At 42.8% G+C, this 11885-nt stretch overlaps 1 protein-coding gene across 1 annotated transcript; it reads right to left on the bottom strand.

Annotated features, from left to right (window-relative positions):
- Nucleotides 1-229: 229 nt before the first annotated feature.
- LOC130504833 (uncharacterized) lies at nucleotides 230-4738 on the bottom strand. Its single transcript, XM_056999426.1, has 3 exons — nucleotides 4180-4738; nucleotides 3577-3801; nucleotides 230-243 (listed from the first exon to the last, which is right to left on the bottom strand). Exons 1-3 carry the CDS (start codon nucleotides 4736-4738, stop codon nucleotides 230-232), a joined length of 798 nt encoding a protein of 265 aa, XP_056855406.1.
- Nucleotides 4739-11885: the final 7147 nt, after the last annotated feature.

Below are 11885 nucleotides of genomic sequence, written 5' to 3'. Positions count from 1 at the left end.
AGCTTGTTTAACCTGTCCAAGATCAGAAGCAAGTATCATGCTCTCATTAAATTTATGTTGAAGTATCTTAGCTCTTTGTCTAGTGATAGCTCCCTTAAACACGGTTGGTATGGGCACTTCTTGCTCAGTCTCTGGTTTGGTAATGTTGCTGATCATGTCTTGAATGTCTGGTTCAGTAAGGTCAGGTTTATGTCCTCATCATTCCCTCCCTCTTCAAAAGGTTTTGACCTCAAACTAGTTCATCTGCAAAGCAAGGAGACAATCAGTAACATTGAAAGTGGATGATACATTTAGCTCACCTGGCAGGTCAAGACGGTAGGCGTGTTGTTGATCCTCTCAAGGACTTGAAAGGAACCAGTGCTCTTGGCTTCAGCTTAGAACTCCTCTGGTTAGGGAACCTCTCTTGCCTCATGTGTAACCAACCCACTCCCCTGGTTCAATATATCTCTTTGCGACCCTTGTTAGCTTGTTTAGCATACTGGTCAGTTCGCTTCTCTAGGTTCTCCTGGACTTTGTGGTGTAATTCCTTGACATAAGCAGCCTGGCTTCACCAGTGAGGCTAATGACTTCAGCTGGAGGTAAAGGAGTAAGTCGAGGGGTGTCTTTGGATGAACCATAAGCAGCTTCAAATGGTGACATCTTTGTAGCTGAGTGCTGAGCCCGGTTGTAAGCAAACTCTATGAAGGGAATACAATCAACCCAATTCTTCATGTTCTTCCAATGGTGGCTCTAAGCAATGTGGAGAGTGTTCTGTTAACAACTTCTGTTTGTCCATCAGTTTGCGGATGGCAAGTAGTTGAGTAGAGTAACTTTGTTCCAAGCTTTTTCCATAGTGTCCTCCAGAAGTGGCTGAGGAACTTGGTGTCTCTATCTGACACAATGGTTCTAGGACCCCATGTAAGCGAACCACTTCCTTGAAGAGCAGATCAGCTGTCTTGGATGCATCATTCACCTTGGCACAAGGTATGAAGTGTGCCATCTTGTAGAATCTGTCTACCACAACAAAGATTGAGTCTTTGTGTTGAATCATGGGGAGTCCTAGTACAAAATCCATGGATATGTCCACCCAGGGGGCTGTAGGAATGGGTAGTGGCATGTAAAGACCATGGGGTTGTACTCTTGACTTAGCTTTCTTGCAGATCACACATCTTGCACAATGAGCTTCTACTGTCTTCTTTAGATGCGGCCAATAGAAGTGTTCTCTGACCACAGCAAGTGTCTTGTCTACTCCAAAGTGTCCCATGAGCCCTCCTCTGTGAGCTTCCCTAGTGATTAAGTCTCTCAACGAACACTGAGGAATACATAGTCTCTTGCCTTTGAACAGGAATCCCTCATGTAGATAGAACTTCCCGTGAGGTCCCTTAGTACAACTGGTGTAGGTGTCAGCAAGATCCGGGTCTTCTCCATATAATTCCTTGATGAATTCAAATCCTAGCACCTTGGCTTCCATTGTGGCGATCAAGGCATGTCTCCTGGAGAGTGCATCAGCTACAATGTTCTCTTTACCCTTCTTGTACTTGATGATGTAGGGGAAAGTCTCTATAAACTCCAACCAACGAGCATGCCTCCTCTTAAGGTTGGTTTGGCCTCGCAAATGCTTGAGGGTTTCATGATCAGTGTGCACCACAAACTCCTTGGACAGTATGTAATGTTGCCATGTCTCTAAGGCCCTCACTAAGGCATACAACTCCTTGTCATATGTAGGGTAGTTAAGAGCAGCTCCACTGAGCTTTTCACTGAAGAAAGCCACTGGTTTGCCTCCCTGAAGTAGTACTGCTCCAATCCCAATTCCTGATGCATCACACTCCACTTCAAAGGTTTTATTGAAATCTGGCAAGACTAGCACTGGTGCTTGTGTTAGCCGGTACTTCAGAGCCTGAAAAGCTTGTTCTTGAGCTTTCTCCCACATGAATCCAACACTCTTCTTAACAATGGCAGTGAGAGGTGCTGCTATGCTACTGAAATCCTTAACAAACCGCCTGTAGAAACTGGCTAGTCCATGAAAACTTCTGACTTGACTGATTCTTGTTGGTTCTGGCCAGTCTTGGATTGCTCTAACCTTCTCTTCATCAACCTGTAATCCCTGTGAACTCACAACAAAACCTAGGAAGACAAGTTTATCAGTGCAGAATGTGCACTTCTTGAGGTTTGCATAGAGTCCTTCTTTACGGAGTGTTTCTAGTACTTGCTCAAGATGTGACACATGATCAAGTAAGCTGGTACTATAAATTAAAATGTCACCAAAATATACCACAACAAACTTACTGATGTATGGTCTAAGGATGTGGTTCATGAGACGCATGAAGGTACTAGGAGCATTAGTGAGTCCAAATGGCATCACTAGCCATTCATAGAGACCTTGCTTTGTTTTAAAAGCTGTCTTCCACTCATCACCTTCTTTCATTCTCACCTGATGGTACCCACTCTTAAGATCAATCTTGGAGAAGATGGTGGCACCACTTAACTCGTCTAGCATGTCATCAAGCCGTGGAATGGGGTGTCTATACTTGATAGTGATGTTGTTGATGGCACGACAGTCTACACACATTCTCCAAGTCCCATCCTTCTTTGGTACTAGTAAGACAGGCACTGCACATGGACTCAGGCTCTCCCTCACGTATCACTTGTCCAATAGGTCCTGAACTTGTCTTTCCAACTCCTTGGCCTCCTCGGGGTTTACTCTACAAGCTGGTTTGTTTGGCAAAGAAGCTCCTGGTACGAAATCTATCTGATGCTCAATGCCCCTTAGTGGTGGTAAGCCGTGTGGAATCTCTTCTGGAAACAAGTCTTTGAACTTGTCAAGAAGCTTAGTAATCTCTGGTGGATACTCCACTTCACCTGAACCTGCACTCAAAAGCTCCTTAAAGATCATTAGTAGCATTGTGTGTTTGGTAGCAGTTGCCTTTCTTATATGGCTAGACTGGATTAGGAAATTTGACTTAACAGATTTTTCCTTCTCCTTAACCATTTGCAAATGCAATTCATGAACTTGAGCAGGAGTGAGAGGAGCTAGACTAATCTTACGCTTGTTATGCATGAATGTATACATGTTTGACCTACCATCATGTCTTGTTTCTCTATCCCATTGCCAAGGTCGACCTAACAATACATGCCCAGCTTGCATAGGCACTACATCACAAACTACCTCATCTTGATACTTACCAATGCTAAAAGGGATAGTAACTTGCTCTTTGATCTGCAGCTCAAACTTATCATCTAACCATCTTAGCCTATATGGATGCGGATGCTGGACCTTGACTAAGCCAAGCTTATCAACCATGTAAGCACTCGCGGCATTAGTACAAGACCCACCATCAATGATGAGGTTACATACCTTGCCTTTGATAGTGCATCTGCTATGGAATATGTTTTCTCTTTGGATAGTCTCAGCGGGTTCTACTAGAACACTAAGCACACGCCTTATCATTAAGCTCTCTCCCACGTCTGGGTATTGCAATTCTCCATAGTCTGCTTGTAACTCAGGTGCATCCTCATCATGTGATTCATACCCATCATCAGTGAGCATCATCACTCCCTGGTTTGGACATTCTCTAGCCATATGTCCCCGGCCCTTACACTTGAAACAAGTGATGTCTCTGGCACGTTGAGGAGTAGTAGTCTTAGTTGGATCCGTCCTGGTGTCTTTGCTGGTATCCACAGATTGAGACTTGGAACGAGTATCTCCCTCGATCCCTTTCCCCTTGTCTACTGGCTTGTTGTAGTTGTTGTTGTTGTTGGAGTTCCAGTTTGATTGAGACCTGCCTCTGGTGCTCTTCTTCTTGATATGTTGCTCGGCTTGTACTGCTAAGTGGAATAGGTCTTTTAGATCCCCATAAGCTTGTCTCTCAACCTTACTGCTCACTCTATCTTGCAACCCATCTATGAATTGAGCCATGATGGTTTCTTCATCTTCATTAAGATCAAGGCGATTTCTCAGCTTCTCAAACTCCTCATAGTAATCCTCAACTGACTTGCTCCCTTGCTTAAGTGTTCTGAACTTCTTGTGCAAGTCTCTGTGATAGTGTTGTGGCACAAACCTCAGCCTCATAGCATCTTTCATGTCTAACCAGGAGTCTAGTCGCCTCAAGTGCCCTCTCCTACGGTCAGTGCACAATCTATCCCACCAGGATAAGGCATTATCCGTGAGCTGAGCTACTGCCAAAGCAACTCTCTTGGGGCCAGGATGGTTGTAGTAAGCAAAGATGTGATTCATCCTCTTTTCCCAATCAAGGTAAGCCTCAGGGTCAACCTTTCCCGCATACTGTGGTGGTGTCATCTTTAGAAGATCCGTTCCTTGGTTGTGGTGTTGTTGGCGATGTCCTCTCTGTTGAGGTGCATAGTCATCTTCCTCATAGCCTTGGTTGCGGATGGGTCTCCGTGGAGCTCTATGTGGAGGTAAGTAATCCTCTTCCTCCTCTGCCTCTTCTCCATAGTCATCTTGTTGAACTCTTGCCCTCGGATAAGGACCATGTTGTTGTCCAGTGTCTTCTTCATTCTGTTGATTCCGAGTACTAGTCTCTGGATCATCATTGAAGTGTACTCCAGTACGCCTGTTGTTTGGAGCTTGGTACTGCTGATTTCGATTCGGAAATCTCTCAGCAGTTTGGGTAGCTTGAGCCGTGGGTCTTTGCTCAACTCTGGTTAGCCTATCTCCAAGGTCTTGGCGCATCTCCTTCATCTCTTCCCTCATTGCGTTGAAGGCTTGCATCATAGTAGCCAACTCGGATGCTTCTCCCATGGTTCCTGTAAGTTAAAAGACTTAAACCTTAGTTCTGATCAATGAAAAGAATTAAGTAAAGATGGGATTTGATGCAAAAAGGAAAAACAAATCAAAGAAAGAAAACAAAAGGAAAATCGATCACACTAATATGACAAAGTTTACCAAAAAGGAAATTTGAAATATGCAACTTGAAGAACACGTTTTGAAAATTTTTTTTTTTTTTTTTTTGAAAAGATGATCTAGCTAATCAAAATAATTCGATCTAATGATGCACTAACGAAGAACACACTTTTATGGGTGTTCAAATATGAATATGCAACTCTAACTATATGAGAAGGGATCAAACGATTTACTTTTTTTTTTTTTTTGAATGAAAAGATGAACTAACACGATTTTAAAACAAGTAGAGAGGATAGATACAACCTGATGATGAAGGAACTTCAGCTCTGATACCAGAAATGATACAAGCCTAGGCTGACAAAGGCTGTATGATCCAAGCAAGAGAGATGGAGCCGTTCTAGATCAAGAGGTGGTTCTATTGTTTGATCTAATCAACCAAGAGAAACCGTGGACTAAGAACAAGGCGGATTGAAGTGCACCACACGAGAGATGGAAGGCTCGTGATACAACACAAGGGAACCTTCAAGCCGTGGAGGTACTGGTCTCACAAGGCAAGGAGGCGGCTGCGAGTTCAGTTGAGAGCTCTAGGTTTTCTTTGAAATAAAAGTTTTATAAAATATCAAGTGTACCTTCTCAATGAGTTTTGCAAACAATATAAAGACTAAAGGAACATGCTCCTTGTCGACACAAAATGAAATAACTTAAAATAGAATATGGTTCAAATAAGGAAACAAAGAAGAAATGGTTTCTTCTTAGTCTTGGACCGAGATGCTTCAAGGTGATTTGTAAGCTAGCTGTGGCCTCGGTAAAAACCTTCTCCTGGAAAACCTCGTGGGACAAAACCAAGAGCAAGGAAAAGAGCACACACAAGGAGCTTGCCTAGTAGCTAACCCTGTCCAAGAACCTTCTTAGGCATTGGGTTCTTCTATGGTAATGATCATCAAATGGTTGTGACTCTGATCAGGTATGAATGGCCAAAGATCTTCTCTTGATGCTTGAGAACTCCCATTTGGTTCCTCTATCTTCACGGCATCTCCCTTGATCACATCTTTGGTAACTTCCTCAGCTTGTTTAACCTGTCCAAGATCAGAAGCAAGTATCATGCTCTCATTAAATTTATGTTGAAGTATCTTAGCTCTTTGTCTAGTGACAGCTCCCTTAAACACGGTTGGTATGGGCACTTCTTGCTCAGTCTCTGGTTTGGTAATGTTGCTGATCATGTCTTGAATGTCTGGTTCAGTAAGGTCAGGTTCAATGTCCTCATCAAGGTTAAAGTGAGAGTATGGGAGACTTGGTTTGAGAAAGAGGGGATGCATAGTGAACTAACCACTATGCAAGAGTGGCGCGCTCCCCTTGTGACCGTTTGTGGATAAGGTGTGGTTGTAACCAGCCTGTAAAGTGAAAGCAAAGCATGTGATCACTCTCAGCCAAGTATTAGCCTTTAGTCCCTTTGACCTCGCATGCTTTGCATAGTGTTTAAGCTGCGCAAACCCTCTTGTAATCTTCCTTTATATATCTTGTATTGTTCACTCATAATAATTAATCAAGAGTTTATCTTTCTAGACTACTCTCTCTCTTGTTCATCATGATTCTCCATTAGTCTCTTATACAAATCTCTCTTATTCTCTTATCTAATCTCGGATTCTCTTCTCTAATCTCTTAATACACAATCTAATCTCTAAAATATCATGGTATCAGAGCCAGGTTGGCTGTGGTATTAGGAGATCGAGTCATTTCTACTTCTTTTCTCTCTTGTGTTCTTGCAGATTCAAAGATTCTTGTGATAAAGTTGGTGTCTTGCGTACTGGTTATCTTGTGTTCTTGTGTTCCTGAGGTCTAGTTCGTGAGGTTCTTCAGCTGAGTTACAAGATTGAAGCTTTGGGATTCTTTCAAGTCGGTTCAAGAGAAGATGGGTGGAAACAAGCTTGTTACAGTTCCGATTGCTTTGAAAGGTGGAGGAAACTATTTGCTGTGATCTCGCTTGGTGAAGACTGCTATTGGGAGGCTAGGGTTGTGGAACCACATCACTGATGATGGTCCAGAACCAGTGGCCAAAGAAGATGAAGATGGTGAGGGTGGAAAAGCGCTTGCTTTAGCTGAAGACAAGAAGTGGGTTCAAGATGACTTGATGGTGCTCTCGGTCCTTCAAGCATCACTAGAGATTCACTTGCTTGAAGCCTACAGCTACTGTGAGACTCCCAAACACCTACGGGAGACTCTCCAAAAGACATTTGGAAATGTCTCAAACCTAAGCCGAGTGTTTGAGTTGAAGAGAGCCATCACTTCCTTGATGCAAGATGGGATGGAGTTAACCAAACACATCGGGAAGTTTAGATCTTTATGGTCTGAACTAGAGAGCTTAAGACCAAGCACAAGTGATCAAGCGGTTCTCATGGAGAGGAGGGAACAGGATCAGGTGTTTGGGTTGATGATGACATTGGATCCTTGCTATAAGGATGTCATTAAACACATACTGAGGTCGGCAAGCTTACCAACCATGGAGGAAGTCTGTGCTCAACTTCAGAAGGAGGAAGGGTCTCTCGGCCTGTTTGATGGCAAGGGAGATCTTACCATGGCTCACCAAGCAGAAGAAGCTCAAGCTAACAAAGCTGGATACAAGGGTGAAGGAAGAAAGTATGGTGAGAGGTTTGAAGGGAGTTGTGATCATTGCAAGAAGCCGGGTCATAAGAAGAGTCAGTGTTGGATCCTACACCCTCATCTCAAGCCTAGCAAGTTCAACAAGGATAGAGAAGCCAAAGCTCACCTTTCTGCTGAAGCAAGTGGTACTAGTTCATCCGGAACTAGTTCAAGTGTCAAAGCGGGTGAAAGTGAAGGAAGAGCTCTAGCATCTCATCACTCAAGTGGAAAGAGCTTGGATCAGGAGGTGATCAGGAAATCCGACATTGATGCACTCATCAAGGCTCTTAAGGAGTCTGGTAACACTCTCGGAAACACCCTTGGTTATTCATATACTGCTCATACAATGTCTTGTGATCATGATAGGTTGCTAGGCATGATTGAGAACTCATATCCTGCTGCTAATACTTCTAGTCTCTCTAATAGATTGATAGGAGTTTTAGAGTCCTTGAAAGACTCTCCTAGGACTAATATGGCTAGAAACATGCATAAGCCATTGATTATTGACTCTGGTGCATCTCATCACATGATTAGTGATAGTACTCTCATTAAAGACATTGCTCCTGCTCATGGTCATGTGATGATTGCGAATGGTGATAGGATTCCCATCAAAGGCATTGGTAGGTTGAAGTTGTTTAATAGAGATTCTAATGCTTTTTTCATGCCTGAGTTCACTTCAAACCTGTTATCTGTTAAGAGATGCACCACTGATCTTCAATGCAATGTTATTTTTAGTCCTAATGATGTGAAGTTTCAGGATATTGAGAGCAGTGAGTTGATTGGGCAAGGAGCCACCAAAGGAGATCTTTATATGCTTTAAGATCTTGCACCTATTTCAAAGTCTTGTGTTTCTTTTAGTTCTGTTTCTTCTTTAAGCAAGGATGATTTGTGGCATGCTAGACTAGGTCATCCTCATGTTAGAGCCTTGAGCTTAATGTTTCCAGGTGTCATGTTTAAGAATAATGATTGTGAAGCTTGTATTTTGGGAAAACATTGTAAGAGTGTGTTTCAAAGATCTTCTACTATCTATGAGAAGTGCTTTGATCTTGTTCACTCGGATGTGTGGACCTCTCCTTGTTTATCTAGGGATAGTTATAAGTATTATGTCACTTTCATTGATGAAAAATCCAAATACACCTGGATAACTCTCATTAAAACCAAAGATAGGGTGCTAGAAGCTTTTAAAAATTTTCAAAGCTATGTATCTAACCATTATCATGCCAAGATTAAGATTTTCAGGTCTGATAATGGTGGGGAGTACACTAGCAATGCGTTCAAAAACCACCTAGCTCAACATGGGATTCTACATCAAACTAGCTGCCCATACACTCCACAACAAAATGGAGTTGCTGAGAGGAAGAACAGACATCTCATGGAGGTTGCTCGGTCCATGATGTTCCATACAAGTGTTCCTAAGAAGTATTGGAGTGATGCTGTATTATCTGCTTGTTATCTGATCAACAGGTTACCAACCAAGATACTAGAGGATCAGTCTCCTTTTGATGTTCTCAACAAGAGTAAACCAGTGGTGGATCACTTGAGGATATTTGGGTGCTTATGCTATGTGCTGGTACCGAGTGAGATGAGAAACAAGTTGGAAGCAAAGAGTACCAAGGCTATGTTCATTGGGTACTCAACTGAACAAAAGGGATACAAGTGCTTTGATCCGGATGGGAGAAGAGTCTTGGTGTCTAGAGATGTGAGATTTATAGAAGAAAAAGGGTATTATGATGGAAAGAATTGGGAAGACCTTGAAGATCTTTCTCAACCATCAGATCGAGCTGTTAGTTTGAGAAACATACTACAAGGACTTGGGATTGGAGTGTCCCAGGATCAGAGTGGGCATCAAAAGCCTACTACAGTTGAAGCTGAAGAACCATCCCACTTTGAGCATGAGGGGGGCAGAGAATCTGAAACTGGAGGTCTAGGAGATCAAAGTTCAGATGGTCCTGCTCAAAGTGGAGAAGAATCAGTAGGAAGAGATCAGAATACAGGACATGGAGCTGAGGAAGAGGTTCAGATACAAGAGATTGAAGACCAGGTTCAAGTTGATGAAGATCCGATACAAGAAGAAACTAATGGAGGAGTTCAAGAAGAAGTTCCCTTGAGGAGAAGCACACGGGTTAGGAGGAATGCTTCCAACTGGGTAAACACAAGAGTGTACTACAATGCCCAGGCTGTGGAGCATCCCTCTCAAGCTGTGTGCTCATTTGCTGAGTTCCCGGAAGAACACTGCTCTTTCATGGTCAGTCTAGATGAGAGCTATGTGCCAAGAAGCTATGAAGAAGCAATGTTGATTCAAGAATGGAGAGACTCAGTCAATGCTGAAGCAGATGCCATGATCAAGAATGATACATGGTATGAGAGTGAGCTACCTAAAGGGAAGAGAGCTGTATCTTGCAAGTGGATCTTCACTATCAAGTACTTACCAAATGGTAAGATAGACAGGCGCAAGACAAGACTTGTAGCTAGAGGATTCACTCAAACCTATGGAGAGGACTACATTGATACCTTTGCACCAGTTGCCAAGCTCCACACCATTCGGATTGTACTATCAGTTGCAACCAATCTTGAGTGGGACCTATGGCAAATGGATGTAAAGAATGCCTTTCTCCAAGGAGAACTAGAAGATGAAGTATATATGTTACCTCCTCCTGGTCTTGAAGGAATGGTGAAACCAGGGAATGTGCTGAGGCTAAAGAAAGCCATTTATGGCTTGAAACAATCACCAAGAGCATGGTACAACAAGCTAAGCACAACTCTGAATGGGAGAGGATTCAGAAAGTCAGAACTGGATCACACACTCTTCACTCTCACTTTGATCCCTTCCAGTTCTGACTTTCTGAATCCTCTCCCATTCAGAGTTGTGCTTAGCTTGTTGTACCATGCTCTTGGTGATTGTTTCAAGCCATAAATGGCTTTCTCAAGTAAGATGCCCATGGAGGATGAGTACAAGGTCCCACGTGAGGGGGAGATAGAAGATGGCAAGCCTTTCCATGATCCAAAGCTGTATAGAAAGCTTGTGGGGAAGCTGATATACTTAACCATTACAAGACCAGACATTTGCTTTGCTGTGAACCAAATCAGTCAGCATATGCAAGCTCCAAAAGAACATCACTGGCGTATGGTTGAGAGAGTCCTCATGTATCTGAATGGAACTCAAGGTTTGGGAATATGGATGGGCTGCAATAAGAGTACTGAGGCTGTAGGGTACTGTGATGCAGATTGGGCTGGTGATAGAGCAGATAGAAGGTCTACAACCGGCTATTGTACTTTCATTGGAGGCAACATGGTTACTTGGAAGAGTAAGAAGCAAAAGGTGGTGTCATGCTCTAATGCAGAAGCTGAGTATAGAGCAATGCTAAAGCTCACCAATGAGTTGGTATGGATCAAAGGGATCTTAAAGCACTTGGAGATTGATCAGGCGACCCCAATGACCATGCATTGTGATAATCAAGCTGCCATACACATTGCTACAAACTCAGTGTTCCATGAGAGGACAAAGCACATTGAAGTGGATTGCCACAAGGTGAGGCAGATGATAGTCTTGGGAGTAATCTTGCCATGTTATACTAGAAGTGAAGATCAGTTGGCAGATGTGTTCACCAAGGCAGCAAGGCAGAAGACAATGGAGTCCATACATATCAGGTTAGGACTCATTGATCTCTCACCCACTCAATAGTCCCCTGATCATAAGGTCTTTACTCTTTTTCCCTCATCAAAGTTTTGTCCCAATGGGTTTTCTTTGATGAGGTTTTTAATGAGGGAGATCTTATGGTCCTTCCAAGCTTTACTTGTTTCACATGGTAAAGCTTGAGGGGGAGTGTTGAAAGGAGTGAGAGAAGAGATGAGGATTACATGATTATGAAAAGGAGATGAGAAGAGGAGTTACTTTGGAAAAGTTACCATGCAGCAAAAATAAAGTTACTGCATGGTAAATAGGTAAAAGAAGTGTGACAAGGTTAAAGTGAGAGTATGGGAGACTTGGTTTGAGAAAGAGGGGATGCATAGTGAACTAACCACTATGCAAGAGTGGCGCGCTCCCCTTGTGACAGTTTGTGGATAAGGTGTGGTTGTAACCAGCCTGTAAAGTGAAAGCAAAGCATGTGATCACTCTCAGCCAAGTATTAGCCTTTAGTCCCTTTGACCTCACATGCTTTGCATAGTGTTTAAGCTGCGCAAACCCTCTTGTAATCTTCCTTTATATATCTTGTATTGTTCACTCATAATAATTAATCAAGAGTTTATCTTTCTAGACTACTCTCTCTCTTGTTCATCATGATTCTCCATTAGTCTCTTATACAAATCTCTCTTATTCTCTTATCTAATCTCGGATTCTCTTCTCTAATCTCTTAATACACAATCTAATCTCAAAAATATCACCTGGTTATTCTCCACTGATTAGTGG

This window comes from Raphanus sativus, unplaced genomic scaffold (genome assembly GCF_000801105.2).
Source record: "Raphanus sativus cultivar WK10039 unplaced genomic scaffold, ASM80110v3 Scaffold1813, whole genome shotgun sequence".
NCBI classification, from domain to species: Eukaryota; Viridiplantae; Streptophyta; class Magnoliopsida; order Brassicales; family Brassicaceae; genus Raphanus; species Raphanus sativus.
This window is presented reverse-complemented; position numbering and strand designations above follow the sequence as displayed.